Below are 25,974 nucleotides of genomic sequence, written 5' to 3' on the forward strand. Positions count from 1 at the left end.
TCACATCTTCTGGACTAACTATCAATGATCAAAACACTGAATACTCATCATTGCACATTCTTTAATTGTGGTTAATAATGTTAGGATGTACATTCGTCATGGAAAATTCTGTCATAACAAATATAAATAATGGAGTGAGTAAACTTCTTGTAATTGAGGATTAAACACCAAAAATAAGTGTGTTTTGGCTGATGATGATGATGATAATAATAATAATAATATTTGGCTTGTATGATTATCATTAATATAACATAAATGTATTAAAGATATATATGATCATCAACTTGTTAAGTAGATTTTTACAAGTGCTTCTTCATTCCTATATATTCCAATATAAAATGTATTTGATTAATCTAGATTACACATCACAGTATATAATATAAAAAGCAACAATGTTACTTGAACTGTGGCAAGTTGAAGCCTTTCTCACAGAGTCGTTCTCATTTTAGCACAGTCTTTGCTGTGGTCAGCATTCTCAGTGGCAGCACATCCTCCACCCATTCGTTTGGAGAGGTCATCATTCGTTCCCATAGAGCTACCTCGTCAGAATTCGAGTCCATCCAATTCACCACTGCCCCATAACTTCTGCCTGTATGGAGAGATGGAGAGAATCTAGGCTTAGCCATTGAAATCAATTGAATAAAATGAACGTGTTTCTATGGAGAAATCGAGAAAATGTAATAGAAATTCCATTAGTACCTGTGCCAGGCCCCAGTCTTAGACCCCCCAGGAAGTTACTAGCCAACTTGTCACGGTCCCACACAGTCAGCTCCACACAGGCCTCCTTCAGGTCTTCCTGTCTGAAGCCGTCGTACACCATGGTGTGGTTAAACACCGGCTCCACCGTCCTTCTCAGCACCCGTGTCTTCTGACGACTCTTTCTGCTCGTGTCTGGGAGCACGAAGCTACGAAGGAGATAGTCTCACAAGTCAGGCAATTGTTTCAGAAATATTACTTAAACAACCTACAACTATCCTGAGAAAAGCAAATTTGAAAGGCTGGAAATCGAGGCTAAGAAGGGAATATGTCTTTGATGGGCCTCCACATCTTCTGTTCTCCCCAGATACTGTAGTTCTCCTTGATCATATTTAGCCATTCATACATTTCAAATGTTGATATTATTTATGGCATGTGTCGTACGTACCACTTGACATATGGGTCGACGGTGGCCCCTCTGATGAGGGGAAGGTTCTTGCAGTCTTTCACCCAAATGTGAACCTCACCTTTGTTAGAGGGGGGGTCCTTGCCTAGGCCTAGGGGTCAGAATCAAGCATGGTTCAGTGAACGTGTACACTAGCTTTCTATTGCACAAAAGTCATATTTTAATGTAAGGTAACTAGTTAACGAAAGCAACACATTTTCTTGATAAAATATCAATTTTCTATATAATAAATTGCTTATAGAGACTGGTTACAGTTAAGACGTGAGGCGTACAGACTCTTACTGTGGGAGACTTGAGGCAGGAAGCGTATGGCCAGTTTCATCTCCCCTCTGTCATCTGAGGGCTGCAGACTGGAGGCGGGCTGAGGAGGCCAGGGGAAGACAGTCAGCACAGAGAGTACCCCAATTTACGATATAGCACCACCACCTCACTGGACACACTCCAAACCACACTCACACCTCCACAACCTACTGTGTATAGCAGCATACACATGTCATGTCAAACAATACTAACATGCACAGCCATTGAAATAAATAACAAAAGCAGAGATATGGATTTCAGTCTTGGATTATTGTTTTAGTACAGTACTGAATGAGACCAGTACACAGACAAAGCAGTTGTGTTGTTGTCTTACCCTGGATTTCAGAGCTAAGTAGTTCATCTGGGTGTGGTTAAATTCCCATTTGGACAGGTCCACATCCACTTCGCCCAGAAAACTGTTCCTGCCAAAGGTGTCGTGGTGCCAGACAGAGAGAATGAGGGTCTGAGTTCGAAGGTACTCCATACGAAGCCGATACTGATGAAGGAACAGGAGAGAGAGGTTTTGCTAAAGCACTTTATGTCAGACCTGATGTATGTGTAAAAATACATTACTCTAACGTAAATCATATAGAGTTTTTAGAAAATCTCTTACTCTGAGGAGCTCGTTGAAAATGGGGTTGACAGTCTTCTTCTTCACAGACGTTTTCCTCTTCCCTAGATTGGCTTTGTCAGGCACCAGGTAACTTTTAACATACCTACGACAAGAAACACAAGAATCATACACACAAAGTACCATGTATTTCAGCAGTGTCCAATCAATTATGGAGTAGTAAATAAGAAAGCAAGGCTATATATTCCCAATATTCAAGGACCATAAGGAATCCAATCAGGGGCCTAGTGTAATAGTGGTACTATACTCACGGGTCAGAGCGGCCCCTCTTGGGGTCGACGGCCGCCAGATCTTGGCACTGAGCCACAAAGATGTGGAACTCCCTGAGCTTCTGGACGTAGTTGATGGAGAACTGGATGTTCCCCTGCACCTCCACACCTCCATAGTCGCCACTGTACATTGTCATCACACTGCCACTCAGCTAACACACACACACACACACACACACACACACACACACACACACACACACACAGAGTTAAAAACGTTTAAACAGTTTACATAAAACCATAGCCCGGCAGGCAGTTCTTATCAAAGTCAGGATGTGAAAAACTATCATATTTGTGGTTAATGGGACAATTAAGAGATTTAATAAGACTGTTAATATTGTATAATCATGATAGTTGCCAATAGAAAATGCCAGTTAAACTTGGTTAGGCAGAAAATGTGCATGCTTTGAATGTGAACAGTGGTTGCGTGTTAGCAGGGCATGCGTGAAGTGAACATACAGAGGACACAGATGCCATGCCAGAGGAGCTGCTGAGTTTAGTCATAGATCTGCCCGTGTTCTGCCTGCCTCCATGGTAACTGTCCTCAGAGGCAGAGTCAGTGTCTCTGCCATCGCTCTAGAACACAGACAGCAGAGCTAGAATGCCCAGTGCACATACAGACATACAGTGTTCTTTGACCTAAAGTGCTTGCATGGGATAAAGCTGCAGTGACTTTACCTCATTTTGCAGGAACGAGGGAACAGATTTGCTCATCTTCTTCAAATGTTCAGTGTCAGAGTAGAGGGATGAGGAGGGAGAGGGGAGGGTAGATGCTGAGGGAGGACAGAACAAAGAGAGGGATGAGAAGTTAATTGTTAGGCTTGGTACCTAAAACCCTCAGAAACCTTTACAGATGCACAATTGAGAGCATCCTGTCGGGCTGTATCACAGCCTGGAACGGCAATTGCACCGCCCGCAACCGCAGGACTCTCCAGAGGGTGGTGCAGTATCCCCAACGCATCACCGGGGGCAAACTACCTGCCCTCCAGGACACCTACAGCACCTGATATCACAGGAAGGCCAAAAAGATAATCAAGGACAACAACCACCTGAGCCACTGCATGTTCACCCCACTATCATCCAGAAGGCGAGGTCAGTACAGGTGCTGGCCATCATACTGTTAAATAGCCATCACTAGGTGGCTTCCAACCGGTAACGAAACCCTGCAGCTTAGAGGCTGCTGCCCTATATACAGTTGAAGTCGGAAGTTTACATACACTAACGTTGGAGTAATTAAATCTCGTTTTTCAACCACTCCACAAATTTCTTGTTAACAAACTATAGTTTTGGCAAGTCGGTTAGGACATCTACTTTGTGCATGAAAAGTCATTTTTCCAACAATTGTTTACAGACAGATTATTTCACTTATAATTCACTGTATCACAATTCCAGTGGGTCAGAACTTTACATACACTAAATTGACTGTGCCTTTAAACAGCTTGGAAAATTCCAGAAAATGATGTCATGGCTTTAGAAGCTTCTGATAGGCTAATTGACATAATTTGAGTCAATTGGAGGTGTATTTGTGGATGTATTTCAAGGCCTACCTTCAAACTCATTGCCTCTTTGCTTGACATCATTGGAAAATCAAAAGAAATCAGCCAAGACCTCAGCAAAAAAATTGTAGACCTCCACAAGTATGGTTCATCCTTGGGAGCAATGTCCAAACGCCTGAAGGTACCACGTTCATCTGTACAAACAATAGTACTCAAGTATAAACACCATGGGACCACGCAGCCGTCATACCGCTCAGGAAGGAGACGCGTTCTGTTTCCTAGAGATTAACGTACTTTGGTGCGAAAAATGCTAATCAATCCCAGAACAACAGCAAAGGTCCTTGTGAAGATGCTGGAGGAAACAGGTACAAAAGCATCTATATCCACAGTAAAACAAGTCGTATATCGACATAACCTGAAAGGCCGCTCAGCAAGGAAGAAGCTACTGCTCCAAAACCACCATAAAAAAGTCAGACTACCCGAAGAACACCATCTCAACCGTGAAGCACGGAGGTGGCAGCATCATGTTGTGGAGGTTCTTTGCTGCAGGAGGGGCTGGTGCACTTCACATAATAGATGGCATCATGAGGATGGAAAATTATGTGGATATATTGAAGCAACATCTCAAGACATCAGTCAGGAAGTTAAAGCTTGGTCGCAAATGGGTCTTCCAAATGGAGAATGACCCCAAGCATACTTCAATAGTTGTGGCAAAATGGCTTCAGAACAACAAAGTCAAGGTATTGGAGTGGCCATCACAAAGCCTTGACCTCAATCCTATAGAAAATGTGTGGGCAGAACTGAAAAAGCATGTGCGAGCAAGAAGGCCTACAAACCTGACTCAGTTACACCACCTCTGTCAGGAGGAATGGGACAAAATTCACCCAACTTATTGTGGGAAGCTTGTGGAAGGCTACCCAAAAGGTTTGACCCAAGTTAAACAATTTAAAGGCAATGCTACCAAATGCTAATTGAGTGTATGTAAACTTCTGACCCACTGGAAATGTGATGAAAGAAATAAAAGCTGAAATAAATCATTCTCTCTACTATTATTCTGACATTTCACATTCTTAAAATAAAGTGGTGATCCTAACTGACCTAAGACAGGGAATTTTTACTCGGATTAAATGTCAGGAATTGTGAAAAACTGAGTTTAAATGTATTTGGTTAAGGTGTATGTAAACTTCCGACTTCAACTATACATATACTTGAAATCACTGGCCACTTAAATAATGGAACACTAGTCACTTTAATAATGTTTACATACTGCTTTACTCATCTCATATGTATATACTGTATTCTATTCTACTGTATTTTAGTCAATGCCACTCTGACATTGCTCATCCTAATATTTATATATTCCTTAATTCCATTATTTTACTTTTAGGTTTGTGTGTATTGTTGTGAAGTGTTAGATATTACTGCACTGTTGGAACTAGAAATACAAGCATTTCACTACACCCACAGTAACATCTGCTAAACATGTGTATGTGACCAATACAATTTGATTTGATTAACCTTATCATAGATCACTTACTGTAGCTATTGAATTACCCAACAATGCTAGCATTCTACAACATAGAATAATAAACCCCTACATTATATTTGGTATAAACTGTCTAACCCAATATCGATCCAAAGGCAAATAACATAACAAATCTTAACCATCACTGCTTCGCCTGATGTCATCAAGAGGAGCTAGCCTTCTATCTTGTCCTGTAGTGAATGGTGGAAAACAAAGACAACATTACTTTTTCACCCCAACCTGCATTAATACTGGTACCTAAGCCATCCTGACAGCACCCCTATAATGCTTGTATAGTGGTTGAGAAGACAAGGGACATTTCTCACGTGGTGGCATGGATGCTGTGATGTCCTCAAGACTTTTGGCCAGATTTCGTGGGCGGGCCTGAGCTCTCTTCAATGCCTTCTGTACATGGTCATCATAATTGTCACCTAAAATATCAGAAATTAGAGAAAGAGTTGCTCATACTGTACATGCAGATGACTTCAACAAAGACCACACATGGACGTGTTAAAAAAAACATTACATGCGGCCTCTTTACACTGATCATTTACACTGAGGGTACAAAACATTAACCTTCCTAATACTGAGTTGCACCCTTTTGCCGTCAGAGCAGCCTCAATTTGCCTAGGCATGGACTCTACAAGTTGTCGAAAGAGTTCCACAGGGATGCTAGCCCATGTTGACTCCAAAGCTACCCACAGTTGTGTCAAGTTGGCTGGATGTCCTTTGGGTGGTGGACCATTCTTGATACACATGGGAAACTGTTGAGTGTGAAAAACCCAGCAGCAATTCAACCTGGCACCTACTACCATACCCCGTTCAAAGGGACTTAAATCTTTTATCTTGCCGATTCACCCTCTGAATGGTACAAGTATACAATCCATGTCTCAATTGTCTCGAGGTTTAAAAATCCTTTTAAACCTGTCTCCTTCCCTTCATCTACACTGATTATAGTGGATTTAATAAGTGACATTAATAAGGGATCATAGACTGACCAGGTGAATCCAGATGAAAGCTATGTCATGGAAAGAGCAGGTTTTCATAATGTTTTGTACACTCAGTGTATGTAGTCTGGTGTTTACAAGCTTCTCTAGAGTTTTTCAGTTGGAAGAGAAAAATATATTTGAGGTTGTTGAAAATAATTTGTTTTACTGGCTATATTGTAAATATCATCACTCATAAAAGTTAACTCAAGAATGTTCTAGATCTATCCTGAACTGGAATGCTTAACTCAAGCAAAAAAAAACTTGGCTACTTGGCTGTTGGCTCTATTAGAGAACCATGTGATGTCAATAAAGTTACAAAAGCCTATCGTCCAACCCACAAATTAAACACAGGCAGCTGATTCCCTGCACACACTCTATTTACACTGACACAGATAGCCAAGGACACTGCATCCTGGATGCTGCCTCATCTACAAAAACATCTACAAGTAGATGACTTCACATGGAACCCAGATAAACAAATAAATATTGTATGTTCTCATGAAATAACACAGGTTACATAACACTTGTACTAAGACAACAGGGTGTTACAGTATACAGTAGATCATCAAAACTCACGATTTGAACTTATCCTGGCGTTAGACCAAGTTTCAGATGTGCTGCTCGATGCTCTCTCAGAGGCACAGAATGATGACTCATGTCCTGTGTCAGTGCTGCCCTGGTTTGACCAGAGGGCCAGGGGGCGCTGGGTTATCTTGCTGTTCCTCCTGCTGTAGCGCTCCTCTGAGTCCACTAGGGTGCTGGATCTGACAAGCCCACCACTCAGGTCAAGTTCAGCCCCAGGCGGGCCTTCTCCCTCCTTCTGCTCCTTCACTGCCAGGGCCAGAGCAGTGTGGACGCTGGTCTTCTCTGTGATCCCCAGGTAATGGCGGTAGTCTCTGGGAACAAAGGCCCGAGCGCGAGGGGTCAGAGATTCAGACTCGTCTGATGATTTTGAGGACCTCCTTGGACCAAGAAGTGCTTGCTTGTCAGCACTCTGTCGTCTACCCTGTGTCCTTTTCGCTTGAAAAGCACTAATATCTAGTGTCTTTTTAGGGTACAACAGAGAAGTTTGGTCCTGTTCCTCATTCATGTCTAATGTGAACATACTGGTGGCACGCCGAAGAGAACTTGCACGTCCACTTCCACTTGAGTTTCCAAAACTGTCTTTTCTAGCTTTGTGAGACCAAGATTCCTTTCCTGAGGTGCTTTGGGGCTTCAGGGCCTTTTCCTCTTTGGTGAAGTCCTGTTCTGAGCCCCTGTTCTGAGCCCCAGGGGCTCTTTGCAGCTCTGACTCTACGGTGATTTGAGGTGAGAAGTTGGCTTTAGTGTCAATCATAGCTCCTGATCCCACACCAACTGATCTAGACTTTGACTGGTGCGCTTTAGTGTCAATCATAGCTCCTGAACCCGCTCCAATCGATTTAGACCTCGACTGGTGCTCTCTGTCTTTGTTCCCCCTGACTAAAGATGGAGGGCGAGATGGAGAAGATGGTGAAGAAGGTGAAGATGTTTTCTTAAGCCGGCTCTCATCCAAAGGTGGTCTAGCACTGACCATTTGTGACTGGCTGGGGGAAGATTTGCTATAGAAATCAGGGTCAACACATTGCTTTAACTCAAGCATTGAGTTCTGGGCATCCATTGGCTCCTTCTTTCTGAGGCTTTTGGGTTCGTCAGAAGAGATCGGCCCTCTGCTATTCGAAGTGGCCTCACCCCAGAAGTTACGAAGATTCTTAAACTGCGAGCGGTTTGCTCCAAGACCTGGGGACGACTTCTCCAGTCTTTGATTCATTGTGAAGACTGTGAAATTCTGTCTTTTTCTGTCAGAGGAAAGGTTGGAATCCCCTTTGTGGTCGCTGTCTGATTCGTTGCAGATTGACCTCAGGTCAAACTCAGACTTGGTAAACCTTTTATTCAGCTTTCCTGGGGCCGATGATGGAGTTTGAGTCATGCTGGAGTCCCCTGCTTCTTTTGATTTACCTGTATAAAATATAGGCCTGTTCTTCTCCTGCTCCCAGAAGCACTTGAGCTGCTTTATCTTGTCTGCCTTGCTGTCCTGCCGAGGGGGAACCTGCTTCAGAGTGTGTGGGCTATTTCCTTTATCTGTAATGTTGTGGTCTTGTTTTTTACTGGACACACTTGAATGCACAAAATCTCTTTTCAATTCTTTACCCTCCTTTGTTTCTTCATTGACATAGCTCTGCTGAGTTTTGGGGGAAAACTGTTCACTTTCTTTTTCAACCTTGTGTCTAGACTGATGGAACTTCTTAGAGTCTGGGCTGGTTGCAGGCTGGAAGAGTAGTTCATGCAGTGGATTGGGACTGAACGGCATTTCAGGTTGGGGTTTTGGTATGGCAGGTGAGAGCTTCACAGTTTGGGGGTTAACTGTGGGCTGGAGGAGCAGCTCAGGCTGAGGACTAAGTGTGGATGGGGAGAATCTCTGAGGTTCTAGACTGAGTCTGGACTGGGACACTGTGTCAGGCTGAGGATGGAGTCTAGTTAGGAAGACTTTTTCTGCCTCTGAGCTTCTTCTGTCTACTGTCATTGGGAATCTTCTGAGATCTTCTTCTGTTAATGTCAAATCATCCTTCTCACTTTGAGCCGCAGGAGTGTAGCTAACATCCCAGGTTGGCAGTGTACATATCTCTATAGAGGGAGCAATAACAACACTCTGTTTGTGTGTGTATACCTCCTGTTTGTAAGGGCTAACACTCGGCTGAACACTTCTCACATCTTGACTAGTAGAGTTTTGTTGAGTATCTAGGCTTAACCGTTCATCCTCTTTTCCATCCCCGAGATTCTTCCTGGACGACCCCTCCACACTGTATGACTCTGGGCCAGGAACAGTTCTATGAGACTTCTCTGCTAGTTCTCTCTCTTTCTCCATTTGTTTCTGTCCTTTGTCAGTGATTGATCTGCTGATGAGTATCTTGGGCCCGGTGTTGCCCTTCTCCCAGAAGGACTTCAGGTGGGAAATTTTGGGTGGTTGGTTCTCATCTTGGACCTCCTCCTTCTCTTTGACTTCCTGTGTTGTGACCTGTGGTCCAGCAGCTTTGGCTGGAGGGCCACTGACCTTCTTCACATCCTCTTGCCTATATATCACATCCTCTTCTCTATCTAACATCACTTGCTTGAACTCCTTCCTATATGCTGCTCTCAGCCTCTCAGCCTCAGACATGCGTCTCTTGGGCTGGTATGATCTTTCTGTATTCAGAGGTGACTGGTCAAGAGGTTGATTCACAGAGGATTCAGACTGAGATCCATCCTCTACATCTGGTGTTAAACATACTGACACTCCTTCTCCAATACTTTGTATATCCAGGCTGGGGTCAACATGTAGAAGCTTTCTCTTCATCTCTGGAGCTTTCCCCTCCGTCTGCTGAGACCTGCTCTCAAAGGAAGGCCGGTCATCTGTATCTGTTTTTGCAGAGCCAATCACGTCTTCCTCCATGTCTGGTTGATCACTTTCAGTCTCCAGCCAGTCATTGCTGTCTGTGCTGCGGCTGAACCACTCTAAGACTTTAGATATGGAGTCGCCCTCCTCCCCTGTGGATTGGGGACTACGGGGGGCTGATTTATAGGCAGGTTTGTGCCCTACTTGTTTTTTACGAACATGCTTATCAGGCTTATCCCCAGGGTTATGGAGTTCATGATGCATCCATTGAGCTGAAAAAAGAAAGTTAATGAAAGTGTTATGATGAATGACAAAATAAGCTGAAAAACTCAAGATTAGACATTTCAACCGTGGCCTAGTAATACCCTTCATCATTAGTGAGAATTCCATTGATTGATCACGTTCATGTATAAACAGTACCCTTGAGCCAAGCACTTGAATGACTTTGAATACATTTTCACACTGGTTTTAAATTGTAGTGTGGGCTCCATGAATTCTCACTTTCTGTCTTTGGACTTACCTACAGTGCTTGGAGGCAGACTACGGTCCTCCTGTCTGATTGCGGTGCCCACATTGCAGGTTCTTATCATCTCCTTGTCCTGCATCTCAATGAGTTGAAAGGCTGCATGCTGAGAAGGCTGGTGGTGAGTAGGGGCTGTTAGTTCTGAACTCGGAGAGAGTGGTATGGACAGAGGTTCTGAAAATGGACCATCAGACCTCTCTCTGCCCTGAGGAGGACCCACACTGACAAACTCTCTCTGGATGAGACCATCGTGACTCTTCTGACCACCTGTGTAGGATTTATCTGTGTGTCTGTCATTATCAGAGTGTGTGGCTGGTCTAAGGTCCAACAGTCTGAGAGGCTTTGGCTCACTCAGGGGTCTCAATGGAACTTTGGAACTCTCAGTTTCCCTAAGAAGAGAGGGAGTCCTCACTGAGTTATCTGAGGGCTCCTCTGCTCTCTTCTCTCTCTCTAGGGCCTCTTTCTCTCTCTCCAGCTCAGTATTGGTGGAGACTAGGGTTAAATCCTTCAGTGGCTTATGGGAGAGGTGACTCAAAGTGTTCAGTTGCTGACTAGAGGGAGAAACTGGAGTTGCATTGTTCTGTAACTCACAGATGGGAGATGGAGTAATTTTCTGTGACTGAACGTCCAATGCCCCCTGGCTGGACTGGTTGGAGCCCCAGCAGGAGCCATGTTGGAGACTTCCCTGGGGGGCAGGGGCAGTAACCTTTGACCCAGCTACATGACCTTGCTGCCCAGGGGCGGAGACATCACTGCCTGTAAGAGAGCTCTGAGAGCGCCGGGAGAGGAAGGTTCTCTTCTTGGGCACAGGCCTGAATCCTAGAGAGGACCCTTCGGAGGTGGCAGACCCTGCTGAGTTGTGACTGGTGGAGTCTGCTGTCATGTGAATCTTCAGGGGAGATACGGGCTCTGTGTGCGTGAGAGATGATGGAGGAGATGATGATTATTTACTGTGATAAGTTCTTGCCATATCACAGGCCTGGTTGGCATCAGTATCAACATACTACAGATGCAGGATCTTAATTTTACATATATTGCCAGAGTTAAAATAATCCTGCAGCAAAAGGATTTGAACGTTTAGTTCATAATGTTGCTTGATCGTGAATATGCTATTAGCTAGCCAAAAGGTGGCTCCATGAAAAGTGCAATATTGTTAATATAACTGTGTGTTTTTTCAGAATTTATGTAAATCACAAAGCTCATCTGAAGTCCAGGAACATTCTGAGCAACAAAATAATGACCAAATGAAGATCCTACATTTGTAAATCACTATTGTGAATCAGCCAAAATAGGTTCTCATAGCATCCTGAAAGATCAGGTTACTCAATTTGACTCAACCTCCTTTTCTTCTATTTACCTGTATGTTTGCATAATGCTTGATTGTGTAAAAAGGTGTATGCACTGCACTCTAACCTGTTTCAGATGCTTTCTCAGCCTCTTGATTTCCATTGGATAACTGTTTTTCTGTCTTCTCTATCTCCAGAATAAGGGATGCTCGATTAAAAGGATTGTGCCTTGGCTGGAATGAGAAGAGAAGAACATGATTAGGAAATGCAATTGGTTTATGGTTCTATATTTCATAATACTGTCATACTGTGATATGGTGATTGGAAAAACAGAAGTAAATCAGAACAAGATGAAAATCCTTTGTTTGTTTATTCTGTTCATGCTTCACATATATTCTCTGCAAATGAAATCTCACATACCCTTCCCGGGGAGCGCACCACTGAATTTAGTCTCTCTTTCTCTGCATCTGATGCACTGAGGCTTTCGCTGCAAAAAAAAGACAGAATGACCACTATCAAAATAGAATTGGGGTTGGGGTTGTATACTATAAATGAGTAGCCCTCAGAGCACCACGATACACTGTACTGGAATCTGTGGCCTATTTGCATTTCCTCATTAAATTCCTGAGCACCTCTGTGACTGGCTGTTCAGTGAACACGCCTCCTGCATAACTGATGCCTGCTCACATGTGATTAATTGTGACATCAAAGGGAGGCAGGGCTGTGGAAGAGCCGACTCACCTAGAGAGCTGGCTGCTGCCCACTGGGACTCAGGGAGGTAAACACAGCCCATATGACCTCATGCATAGCATGCCAAACACACCAAACACTACAAGACTTCACTTTGTATTGACTTTAGGAAGTGGTGTAAGATATAAGAATTAAAATTTTTCAGGAAACTATTTCCAAAATCTTCCAAACCCCCTCCCTTCGCAAACCCTTGGCAGCCCCCCTCCCGAACTTGAACCAATTAAAATAGAAGTGACTGGGCAGAGAATCATACTGCCACGTTATCTGTACAATAACAGCCAAACGTAAAATTACAGGCCTATCAAATTGAATTACCGTCTTCTCAAAATAATCACTTTTTATAGCATTCCCATAGTGACTGACTCCTATCCTCGTGAGACCACATCCTGAAAGTATAACAGAGCAGACAGATTCCATGCAAACAGTGAGCACCACCTATGTTGACTCCAATTGAGTCACGAGACACACCTAAGACACACACACACACACACACCACAGGACTCAGGAGCTGTTCAAACACCTGAGTATCTTACTCACTCTGTGCAGGCAAGCACTATGATTGATCAATCATGATGAACTGCTATACTGACTTAGCCTTAAGGCATGGTTATGAGACTAGGTAGTGGGCTATACTCGGCCTTGTCCCGGGATGGTATGTTGGTGGTTGGAGATATCCCTCCAGTGGTGTGGAGGCTGTGCTTTGGCAAAGTGGGTGGGATTATATCCTACCTGTTTGGCCCTGTCTGGGGGTTTCATCGGATGGGGCCACAGTGTCTCCTGACCCCTCCTGTCTCAGCCTCCAGTATTTATGCTGCAGTAGTTTATGTGTCGGGGGGCTAGGGTCAGTCTGTCACATCTGGAGTATTTCTCTTGTCTTTTCCGGTGTCCTGTGTGAATTTAAATATGCTCTCTCTAATTCTCTCTTTCTCTTTCTTTCTTTCTCTCTCTCGGAGGACCTGAGCCCTAGGACCATGCCTCAGGACTACCTGGCTTGATGACTCCTTGCTGTCCCCAGTTCACCTACCCGTGCTGCTGCTCCAGTTCCAACTGTTCTGCCTGCAGTTATGGAACCCTGACCTGTTCACCGGACGTGCTACCTGTCCCAGACCTGCTGGAACCCTGACCTATTCACCGGACGTGCTACCTGTCCCAGACCTGCTGTTTTCAACTCTCTAGAGACAGCAGCAGTGGTAGCGATACTCTCAAAGATCGGCTATGAAAAAGCCAACTGACACTTACGCTTGTGTTACTGACTTGTTGCACCCTCGACAACTACTATGATTATTATTATTTGACAATGCTGGTCATTTATGAACATTTGAACATCTAGGCCATGTGCTGTTATAATCTCCACCCGGCACAGCCATAAGAGGACTGGCCACCCCTCATAGCCTGGTTCCTCTCTAGGTTTCTTCCTAGGTTTTGGCCTTTCTAGGGAGTTTTTCCTAGCCACCGTGCTTCTACACCTGCATTGCTTGCTGTTTGGGGTTTTAGGCTGGGTTTCTGTACAGCACTTTGAGATATCAGCTGATGTAAAAAGGGCTATATAAATATATTTGATTTGATTTAATGGGTTACAGTAGCGAGAGGAATGGGTTAGGGATGGATGAGGAAAGAGGGGTGGGAGGGGTGCATTGGCTCACCTGTTCTCTTGGGGCTGTGTTGGTGCCACCAGGAGCCTGGCAGGTTTTGGAGGGGGGGTGATGTCTGAGACTTTACCGCTGACTGCTCTGGGTCTGGACAGAGACCCATCTGCAAGAAAGAAAGACAGACAGACAGACAGACAATAAGTGCTTACAGTACCCTCACTATAAACTCAAAAACCCATGTCTGCTGATGATCTGTACATACCAACTCGATATCATAAACTTGACTTATACCACAGCATTGTTGAATAGTCATTCCTGATTGGTTAGAAGGGCGTTATAGAATGGACATTATAACCAGATAATGGTACAGTTGAAAAGATATCGGGATACCTTGCAATCATGATGCAATACGCGTTTAGTACTAAATACAGTACCTTTGCGGCCTGACTTTGAACTCAAAACAGTGTGGTTTGGTAGCACTCTTCCGTACACATTCTACTCTGGTATAGCGTTTTCATTATACGGCAGTATGTGTGTACTGCACACATGCTTATCTTTGTGTGACAATGACTTACTGTATGCAGCACTTAATTAGTGTTTGAACTGTGTTTTTGACCCACCTAAAGAACCTGCTTTCCTCTGCTTCATGGAGGCCAGGATGATTTCAGAGCCATGGATCTTATCCCTGTGTCTCATAGACTTGGCCTCGTAAAACCACTCTCCTGTCAGATACTTGAGCCTGCTCTCCACAGGGGCGCTGGTTTTCTGCAGCTGCCTGATGGGAAAAACACACACAGGTGCATTACAGTATACGTTACGGTTACCCATTAAACACATTACAGAAGCAGAGGTCATGGCTAGAACACAGTTCAGTCAAGGGTGTGATTCTGAATAATTACCTTTAGGTAATGCCATTGAATTAAATGGATTTAATAAACGTATCACTAGTCAATTTAAATAACGCCACCTTAGTAATGTTTACATATCCTACATTACTCATCTCATATGTACAGTTGAAGTCGGAAGTTTACATACACTTAGGTTGGAGTCATTAAAACTCATTTTTCAACCACTCCACACATTTTCGGTTAACAAACTATAGTTTTGGCAATTCGGTTAGGACATCTATTTTGTGCATGACACAAGTCATTTTTCCAACAACTGATTACAGACAGATTATTTCACTTATAATTCACTGTATCACAATTCCAGTGGGTCAGAAGTTGACTGTGCCTTTAAACAGCTTGGAAAATTCCAGAAAATGATGTCATGGCTTTAGAAGCTTCTGATAGGCTAATTGACATCATTTGAGTCAATTGGAGGTGTACCTGTGGATGTATTTCAAGGCCTACCTTCAAACTCAGTGCCTCTTTGCTTGACATCATTGGAAAATCTAAAGAAATCAGCCAAGACCCCAGAAAAAGAATTGTAGACCTCCTCAAGTCTGGTTCATCCTTGGGAGCAATTTCCAAACGCCTGAAGGTACCACGTTCATCTGTACAAACAATAGTACGCAAGTATAAACACCATGGGACCAAGTCGCCGTCATACCGCTCAGGAAGGAGACGCGTTCTGTCTCCTAGAGATGAACGTACTTTGGTGCGAAAAGTGCAAATCAATCCCAGAACAACAGCAAAGGACCTTGTGAAAATGCTGGAGGAAACAGGTACAAAAGTATCTATATTCACAGTAAAACGAGTGCTATAACGACATAACCTGAAAGACCGCTCAGCAAGGAAGAAGCCACTGCTCCAAAACCACCATAAAAAAAGTCTGACTATGGTTTGCAACTGCACATTGGGACAAAGATCGTACTTTTTGGAGAAATGTCCTCTGGTCTGATGAAACAAAAATAGAACTGTTTGAACATAATGATCATCGTTACGTTTAGAGGAAAAAGGGGGAGGCTTGCAAGCCGAAGAACACCATCCCAACCATGAAGTACGGGGGTGGCAGCATCATGTTGTGGGGGTGCTTTGCTGCAGGAGGGACTGGTGCACTTCACAAAATAGATGGCATCATGAGGGAGGAAAATGATGTGGATATATTGAAGCAACATCTCAAGACATCAGTCAGGAAGTTAAAGTTTGTTCGCAAATGGGTCTTCCAAATGGACCATGACCCCAAACATACTTCCAAAGTTGTGGCAAAATGGCTTAAGGACAACAAAGTCAAGGTATTGGAGTGGCCATCACAAAGCCCTGACCTCAATCCTATAGAAAACGTGTGGGCAGAACTGAAGAAGCGTGTGCGAGCAAGGAGGCCTACAAACCTGACTCAGTTACACCAGCTCTGTCAGGAGGAATGGGACAAAATTCACCCAACTTATTGTGGGAAGCTTGTGGAAGGCTACCCAAAACGTTTGACCCAAGTTAAACAATTTAAAGGCAATGCTACAAAATACTAATTGAGTGTATGTAAACTTCTGACCCACTGGGAATGTGATGAAAGAAATAAAAGATGAAATAACTAATTCTCTCTACTATTATTCTGACATTTCACATTCTTAAAATAAAGTGGTGATCCTAACTGACCTAAAACAGGGAATTTTTACTAGGATTAAATGTCAGGAATTGTGAAAAACTGAGTTTAAATGTATTTGCTACGGTGTATGTAAACTTCCGACTTCAACTGTATTCTATACCATCTACTGCATCTTGCTCATCAATATATTTATATGTACATACTCTTATTCATCCCTTTACATTTGTGTGTATAATGTAGCCGTTGTGAATTTGTTAGATTACTTGTTAGATATTACTGCATTGTCGGAACCAGAAGCATAAGTATTTCGCTACATTCGATTAACATCTGCTAACCATTTTATTTGGTTGAGACACACTATAGGCTAAACGTTGACGGGAAAAGGTACATTTACCACCACATGAGTTAACAATCTAAACCAATAGACATGGGAACACAATACAAAGCTTGTGCCAAATAGTTCCACATTCTTTGGGAGGAGAAAACACTTATTTCCTTCAATCAGTATTAAATGAGGGAAAGCTCAACAATGATTTCCCTTAGAATTCGTTGTTGGTGATTAAGTAAGATGTTTTCTTTGTAACAACATTGTTTAGCTGGATATGCACTGAGAGTTCATACAATATTTGCCTGTGAACAAGTGAACAAGCGAGTTTGACCAAGACAGTGACACCATTACTAGTTTCTATTCATGGTTGTTCTGTGTAACTCTACTCTCATATTATGAGGGAAACATAATACCTTGGACACACAAAAGGGCCATACCACCACATGCAACCATCTGAAGCTGCAGCATATCTGTTTGAACACAACTCCTCACTAATGCCACCTCATAAACTCAGCAAAAAAAGAAACGTCCTCAAACTGTCAACTGCGTTTATTTTCAGCAAACTTAACATGTGTAAATATTTGTATGACCATAACAAGATTCAACAACTGAGACCTAAACTGAACAAGTTCCAAATACATGTGACAAACAGAAATGGAATAATGTGTCCCTGAATAAAAGTGGGGTCCAAATCAAAAGTAACAGTCAGTATCAGGTGTGGCCACCAGCTGCATTAAGTTCTGCAGTGCATCTCCTTCTCATGGACTGCACCAGATTTGCCAGTTCTTGCTGTGAGATGTTACCCCACTCTTCCACCAAGGCACCTGAAAGTTCCCAGACATTTCTGGGGGGAATGGCCCTAGCCCTCAACCTCCGATCCAACAGGTCCCAGAAGTGCTTAATGGGATTGAGATCCGGGCTCTTTGCTGGCCATGGCAGAACACTGACATTCCTGTCTTGCAAAAAGCCACGCATAGAAAGAGCAGTATGGCTGGTGGCATTGTCATGCTGGAGGGTCATGTCAGGATGAGCCTGCAGGAAGGGTACCACATGAGGGAGGAGAATGTCTTCCCTGTAACGCACAGCGTTGAGATTGCCTGCAATGACAACAAGCTCAGTCTGATGATGCTGTGACACACCGCCCCAGACCGTGACGGACCCTCCACCTCCAAATCGATCCCGCTCCAGAGTACAGGCCTCATGTAACGCTCATTCCTCTGATGATAAACGCGAATCCGACCATCACCCCTGGTGAGAAAAAAACGCGACTTGTCAGTGAAGAAACCTACAAACGATCTTCAATGCCATACAGCACTCCTTCCGTGGCTTCCAACTGCTCTTAAACATCTAGTAAAACTAAATGCATGCTCTTCAACAGATCGCTGCCCGCACCCGCCCGCCTAGCATCACTTCTCTGGACGGTTCGGACTTAGAATATGTGGACAACTATAAATACCTGGGTGTCTGGCTAGACTGTAAACTCTCCTTCCAGACTCATATTAAGCATCTCCAATCCAAAATGATATCTAGAATCGGATTCCTATTTCGCAACAAAGTCTCCTTCAATCATGCTGCCAAACATACCCTCGTAAAACTGACTCTCCTGCTGATCCTTGACTTCAGCGATGTCACTTACAAAATAGCCTCCAACACTCTACTCAGCAAATTGGATGCAGTCTATCACAGTGCCATCCGTTTTGTTACCAAAGCCCCATATGCTACCCACCATTGCGATCTGTATGTTCTCGTTGGCTGGTCCTCGCTACATATTCATCCCCAAACCCACTGGCTCCAGATCATCTATAAGTCTTTGCTAGGTAAAGCTCCGCCTTATCTCAGCTCACTGGTCACCATAGCAACACCCACCCGTAGCACGCGCTCCAGCAGGTATATTTCACTGGTCATCCCCAAAGCCAACACCTCCTTTGGCCGCCTTTCCTTCCAGTTCTCTGCTGCCAATGACTGGAATAAATTTAAAAAATCACTGAAGTTGGAGACTAATATCTCCCTCACTAACTTCAAGCATCGGCTGTCAGAGCAGCTAACCGATCGCTGCAGCTGTACACAGCCAATCTGTAAATAGCCCATCCAACCAACTACTTACCTCAACCCCATATGCTTTTTTTGTTTTTTTTTCTGCTCTTTTGCACACCTGTATTTAGTGTTAATTGCTAAATTGTAATTACTTCGCCACTATGGCCTATTTATTGCCTTACCTCCTTACTTCATTCGCACACACTGTATACAGATTTTCTATTGTGTTATTGACTGTACGTTTGTTTATCCCATGTGTAACTCTGTGTTGTTGTTTTTGTCGCACTGCTTTGCTTTATCTTGGCCAGGTCGCAGTTGTAAATGAGACCTTGTTCTCAACTGGCCTACCTGGTTAAAACATTTTTTTTTCTTCAAAGAACACTTTTTGCCAGTCCTGTCTGGTCCAGCGATGGTAGATTTGTGCCCATAGGCGATGTTGTTGCCGGTGATGTCTGGTGAGGACCTGCCTTACATCATTTGTGCCCATAGCCTTCCCTGTAGCTCAGTTGGTAGAGCATGGTGTTTGCAACGCCAGGGTTGTGGGTTTGATTCCCACGGGGGGCCAGCACAGAAAAAAAAATGTATGAAATGTCTGCATTCACTACTGTAAGTCGCTCTGGATAAGAGCGTCTGCTAAATGACTAAAATGTAAAAATGTAACAGACCTACAAGCCCTCAGTCCAGTCTCTCTCAGCCTGTTGCAGACAGTCTGAGCACTGATGGAGGGATTGTGTGTTCCTGGTGTAACTCAGGCAGTTGTTGTTGCCATCCTGCACCTGTCCCGCAGATGTGATGTTCGGATGTACCGATCCTGTGCAGGTGTTGTTACATGTGGTCTGCCACTGTGAGGATGATCAGCTGTCTGTCCTGTGGAGCTGTCTTAGGCGTCTCACAGTACGGACATTGCAATTTATTGCCCTGGCAGTCCTCATGCTTCCTTACAGCATGCCTAAAGCACGTTCACGCAGATGAGCAGGGACCCTGGGCATCTTTCTTTTGGTGTTTTTCAGAGTCAGTAGAAAGGCCTCTTTAGTGTCCTACATTTTTATAACTGTGACCTTAATTGCCTACCATCTGTAAGCTGTTAGTGTCTTAACGACCTTTCCACAGGTGCATGTTCATTAATTGTTTATGGTTCATTGAAAAAGCATTTCAATGATTAAACCCTTTACAATGAAGATCTGTGAAGTTATTTGGATTTTTACGAATTATCTTTGAAAGACAGGGTGCTGAAAAAGGGACGTTTCTTTTTTTGCTGAGTTTATATAACACAATTTATTCGATTACGGAAGTGATATCAGGTTTCTAATCAAATAATATTTAATTGCATTTGTTTACTTTTTAAATATGCAAACTAGAGAAAAGGCTAAACTGGAACTTGATGATGAACCTGACATCTTTGAAAAGCTACAGCGTCTTTGCTGTTTGCCAACTTTCGTGTGAAACATAATTCTGTTACAATAAGAGAAACAGTGCACATGATTGGGAATCTCAAAGGTTTTGCCACTAGCAGGGTTAGGAATCATCTTTCCTTTTGCATTTTACATTTTGGGGGGGGGTTGCGGTGAGAAGTGTGGGTGCTGTGGGATTATTTAAGATACTCTTTGAAGACGTAGGGTTTCATATGTTTCTGGAAGATGGACACAGACCTTGCTGCCCTCAGCTTCAGGGGGAAGCTGGTTCCACCGTTGGAGTGCCAGGACAGAGAAAGGCTTGGACTGGGCTGAGCGGAAGCTGCCCTCCCATAGGGGTGGAAGGACCAAGAGACCAGAGGTGGCAGAACATAGTACTCAGGTTGGGGTGTAGGGTTTGAGCATAGCCTGAAGGTGGGGAGCGGCAGTTCCTCTTGCTGCTCCGTAGGCAAGTACCATGGTCTTGTAGTGGATGCGAGCTTTGACTGGAAGCCAGTGTAGTGTGGGGAGGAGCAGGGTGACATGGGAGAACTTCGGAAGGTTGAACACCAGGTGGGCTACAGCGTTCTGGATAAATTGCAGGGATTTGATGGCACAAGTGGGGAGCCCAGTCAACAGCGAGTTGCAGTAGTCCAGACGGGAGATGACAAGTTTCTGGATTAGGACCTACACCACTTCCTTTGTGAGGAAAGGTTGTACTCTATGGATGTTGTAGCGCATGAACCTGCAGAGCGAGTCACTGCTTTGATATTTGCAGTGAATGACAGAGTGTTGTTCAGGATCACGCCAAGGTTCTTTGCAGTCTGGGAGGGGGACCCCGTGGAGTTGTCAACCGTGATGGAGAGGTCTTTGAGCGAGCAGGCCTTCCCTGGGAGGAAGAGCAACTCCGTCTTGTTGAGCTTGAGGTGGTGGGCCGACATTCAAGCTGAAATATCTGCCAGGCACGCAGATGCGTGTCGCCACCTGGGTGTCAGAAGGGGGGAAGGAGAAAAAATAGCAATGATAGGAGAGACCATGTGAGGATATGATGGAGCTGAGTGACTTGGTGTATAGAGAAAAGAGGTGAGGGCCTAGAACCGAGCCCTGGTGGACACCAGTAGTGAGAGTACGTGGTGCAGACACAGATCTTCTCCAAGTCACCTGGTAGGAGTGGCCTGCCACGTAGGATGCAATCCAAGAGTGTGCAGAGCCTGAGACGCCCAGCCCTGAGAGAGTGGAGAGGAGGATCTGATGGTTCACGGTGTCAAAGGCAGCGGATAGATTTAGGGGAATAAGAACAGAGAGAGTCAGCTTCGGCGATGCGGAGAGCCTCCGTGACACAGAGAAGAGCAGTCTCGGTTGAGTGACCTATCTTGAAGCCTGACTGGTTATGGTCAAGAAGATCGTTATGAGAAAGATAGCGAGAGAGTTGGCGAGAGACAGCACACTCAAGTGTTTTGGAAAGAAAATAAAGAAGAGATACAGGTTGTAGTTTTTGACATCAGAGGAGTTGAGTGTTGGTTTCTTGAGGAGGGGAACCACTTGGGACATTTTGAAGTCAGAGAGGATATAGCCAGTGGTCAAGGATGAGTTGATGAGGGAAGTGAGAAGTTCTCCAGAGATGGTCTGGAAAAGGGAGGAAGGGATGGAGTCGAGCGGGCAGGTTGTTGGGCGCCGGACCTCACTAGTCGCTGGATTTCATCTGGAGAGAGTGGGGAGAAAGAGGTCAAGGTGTAGGGTACTTCTGTGTGAGTGGGACCAGTGGACTCTATAGGTTGAGTGAATAAGGAGCGGATATCGTCATCCTTCTTTTCAAAATGATTGACAAAGTCGTCCGCAAAAAGGGGGGGGGAGGATTAAGGAGGGAGAAGGTGGAAAAGAGAATGTAAACAACCCTGGTCATGTGAAAGGGGGTAGCACAGTATTACACATGATTGGCGCTAATCCTTTTACGCTAAGGCAAAAGCTGTACACAGACAAGTCAACCATACAGAGTCAGTCTCCAGTCTTCTTCTGTTAGAAATAGACTTGTTAGGCCAACTCCATTACAGAATGAATAGGCCTTTGTTTCTCGACTTTTGTCTCACTGTGGAACTGCTTTGACAAGAAGGCTTAAGACAATTTAAGATACCCAGTTGTCCTTAGTTGGCACGTCTGAATGTGTAATGACATGACAAGAAATTCTAAGTATGTCTGAGTATACATCAACACAAGGTTGTTTATGTAGTTAGTGGATGTGCCTCAGGATTCCATGGTTAAATGCAGTGAGGTGTATCTCTGTGTTCTACCTCTGAGGGTATCTATTTCGGACCATCGAGCCTGCATTTTTCTCTCCTACGTGGTTCTGTAACGTTGAATTGGAGTGGTAATCGAATTGCTTATCTCACATTGAAGCCTCTCTGTGGTGGAGGCTGTGTCTGTATCCGGCTGAGTTGATATTATATTACAGACAGACAAACAAACATCACCTCACTAGCCTGTTTACCACTCCCACACAGGTTGGGGAGGTTGACATAGAACCACTCTACTCAGAATGAAAGGGAATGAATAGGCACTAAAAAATAAAACAATATTGAAAACATAACATTATCTAATAAAATATTGCATATTTACTTGCAATACACAAAGTATGTATTTGATTACATAACTATAATTTCAGCTAGAGGGTGGAGATGCTAAGTGGGGCAACACTAATGCTGTAAAAATAAGATGTGAAAACTAGGAAATACTCTAATCCCAGTCATGGTTCAGAGCTGTGAGAATATGGCTATCATAAACTTACTTGATCCTCTCCTCCTCTGCTTTCTTTAGCTCTTCGTCTCTCTTCAGCACAGTCATGATCATCGACTGTTCCTCCTCCGTCAGATGGCTCAAGTCTATCATGGTGACTCAGGTTCTCTCTCTCGCCCAGGCAGGTATGGAAAGGGCCTGGAGTTGGGCCTTGTGGCCTGTTGAGGCAGTCAGTGATGGGATGTGATGGGCAGCGTCTGTCTCTAAGCTCAGAGCTTCAGAGGCATTGCTCAGGTAGCTAGCATCTGCAGAGTTGATATGAATATTCAAGGTAAGGTGATACACCTCTTCATGTCAAGATTAGGCTCTGCATGGAGAATGTTGTGAAGACTAAATGAACAGTAAATCAAGCAGGATCAAACACTAATTCAGAAAACCATGCTGGATCAAACACTAATTCAGTAAATCATGCCGGATCAAACACTAATTCAGTAAATCATGCCGGATCAAACACTAATTCAGTCATTCATGCTGGATCAAACATTAATTCAGTCAATCATGCTGGATCAAACAGTAATTCAGTAAATCAAGCATGATCAAACACTAATTCAGTCAATCATGCTGGATCAAACACTAATTCAGTCAATCATGCCGGATCAAACAGTAATTCAATAAATAATGCTGGATCAAACAGCAATTCAGTAAATCATGCTGGATCAAACACTAATTCAATAAATAATGCTGGATCAAACAGCAATTCAGTAAATCATGCTGGATCAAACAGCAATTCAGTAAATCATGCTGGATCAAACAGTAATTAATTTAAGTTAATGTGATTTTCCTCTGCGGTCACATGGACTAAGTGTACTCTGCATTATTTTCTCTCAACTACAAACAGCTCTGATGGTGTGCAGTGGGTGGAGAGTTGGACTAAAGTGGTTCAATTAATGTGCTTTAGTTTTTTCTGAACACTGGAGAGATCAATGCCTTGTTAAATAAATCACATACAGTGAGTGAAATAAGGTGATTAATCATGATTTACAGTCATTGAGAAACAAAAGACTATGTTGAGTTGGCAGTCAGTTGAAATCAGAATGACCGTAATTTTGCCATACCGATGCTGGGTATAATTAATCCCTAAATAGGTAAGGATTTATTCCTGTGTAAACCATCTGACATACTGGCTGCCTTCACACAGGCAGCCCAATTCTGATATTTTTTCCACTAATTGGTCTTTTGACCAATCACATCAGATCTTTTCACATCAGATCTTTTTCAGAGCTGATCTGATTCGTCAAAAGACCAATTACTGAAAAAAAGCTCAGAATTGGCTCAGAATCAAACATTGTTTTCCCTTCTCAATGAAATTCTGCTGACTTCCCTTAGTTTGAATTTAGACAGGTTGCCTGCTTTACTTAAATCAATCACATCTCTATAAATACATTTTATAGTTTGTGCTACCCAGTAGGCTACATTCAAAGACACAATTTAAGTATTGTTATCGCCAAATCGATGATAAAGTAAAAGAAAATTGATGTTGACACTAGAATTCACTGTCAATTGAATATTCAGAGACATGATCCTTGATCCAAAATCCAACTTTTGCACGTTAAATACTACACAACTTGAGTTGACCAGAGATTACCCCTCCTGTTGACTTCAGGTCAAATCTGATAGAAGTTATGAATACTTTGTCCTTCATTATCAACAGCAATTACAACACCAGCAACCTTGTGAAGACTTGTTAGTGAAAATGGCTTATAAATGTTGGGCAAACAGCTAAAAAGCATACAGCTAAAATGTTGTCAGATAAAAAGATACATGAATATGGAAGCCACATAATGCATGCTAACTCTGTCCTGTCTCAGGGATTTGGACATTGATGTTAGCTATTCACATTATAGTTCAATGTAAGACATTTCGTAATGTCATATTGTGGGTGTGAACTGTCTATAAATCAGAGGTAGGCTTTTTTATATAGTAGCCTAGTAGCAGACAACAGTGATAACTTATAAAAGGAAATGTTTTGTGCAATGTGATGTTTTTGCCTACTTAATCTGTCTCATAACTATGTTAGTGTAATTGGATAATTAAATTGCATAGACTCATGTCTTCTCAGAAAGAGACGCCCTAAAGCTCTTTAAAATAAGTTTACGTTTGTTGTATATAGGACAACAATGGGATCAGCCTTATAAAGAAAAACATTTTATAATTATTATTTATATATATATTTGATGTACACCTGCACATGCCCACGACATGAAAAACACCACCAAAAAGTGGCCTAAATAAAGAATAATAAAGAATACACAGCAAAGGTCTCTGAAGTCTAAATTCATTGTATGATATTTTCTGTCGAGCCTTAGGACATTTGAGGCAGCTTGTAATCATATTCGTTCACAAGTGTTGCCTTCTGAACAGTGAGGATTGACAGCGAATAAAAAGCCTGTTAAGTCAAGAACAAATGTCATTGTGGGTAAGGCTTCACAACGCCCTCATGTTTTCCTCATAAAACGTTAAAATCTGAAAGAACATTAGGTTGATACCTTATTTTGTAACTTTTTGGAGATAAATACAGACCAGCCAAAAAATAGTAAGTAAAAAGTTTTACCTTGTTTTGGAAGCTACCTCTGAAGAGAAATTCGGACATCCACTGGAGGGAGGTGGGTCAGACTCAGGGGAGGTATGCGCTTCACTCAAACGGGTTAAGTGCCCATAATGACTGCTGGTCACTGTTCAATGTCAACGGCCAACTTTGATAGCAGCCTGTAATGTAGCAACTTCAAGTGTATGATGAGCTAAAATCGTTGAAAAGACAGCTGTCCCAACAAAACGAGTGTTATCGTTTTTTCATACGGGTATCTAGGCTAACGTTAATGTAATCGTACTACAATCTTATTACAGTGCCAATGCCACAATGGGAATAAGTAAAATTGTGTAAAATGTACACGAGGAACACTAACAAGGTGCTAATTTATTAGCCGTGCCATCTGGCATATTCCCTGCCAATTGTGACATTCTTTACTTCAAGATCCAACCCACAAAGTCATGATGATTGTTGCGATAATAGCAGTGAGTATGTTTGTCAAGGAGGAG

General features: G+C 43.2%; 1 protein-coding gene across 2 annotated transcripts; it reads right to left on the reverse strand.

Moving 5' to 3' along the window:
* Positions 1 to 41: 41 nt before the first annotated feature.
* On the reverse strand, positions 42 to 25,903 carry LOC106613012 (uncharacterized). Of its 2 annotated transcripts, XM_014214837.2 has the most exons (19): positions 25,490 to 25,902; positions 22,931 to 23,183; positions 14,532 to 14,686; positions 13,966 to 14,074; positions 11,993 to 12,059; positions 11,700 to 11,805; positions 10,284 to 11,195; positions 6,949 to 10,035; positions 5,710 to 5,814; positions 5,524 to 5,574; positions 3,041 to 3,135; positions 2,822 to 2,938; positions 2,345 to 2,514; positions 2,076 to 2,178; positions 1,797 to 1,958; positions 1,445 to 1,523; positions 1,145 to 1,253; positions 700 to 905; positions 42 to 589 (listed from the first exon to the last, which is right to left on the reverse strand). In XM_014214837.2, exons 2-19 carry the CDS (start codon positions 23,029 to 23,031, stop codon positions 441 to 443), a joined length of 5,883 nt encoding a protein of 1,960 aa, XP_014070312.2. In that variant the 5' UTR covers positions 23,032 to 23,183; positions 25,490 to 25,902; the 3' UTR covers positions 42 to 440. The 2 variants fall into 2 exon arrangements, with proteins under 2 accessions (XP_014070312.2, XP_014070313.2); XM_014214838.2 differs by lacking the exon at positions 2,822 to 2,938 and having other exon boundaries at positions 25,490 to 25,903.
* Between the last annotated feature and the right edge of the window lie 71 nt (positions 25,904 to 25,974).

The sequence above is a fragment of the Salmo salar genome, chromosome ssa09, assembly GCF_905237065.1.
Source record: "Salmo salar chromosome ssa09, Ssal_v3.1, whole genome shotgun sequence".
Lineage (NCBI taxonomy): Eukaryota > Metazoa > Chordata > Actinopteri > Salmoniformes > Salmonidae > Salmo > Salmo salar.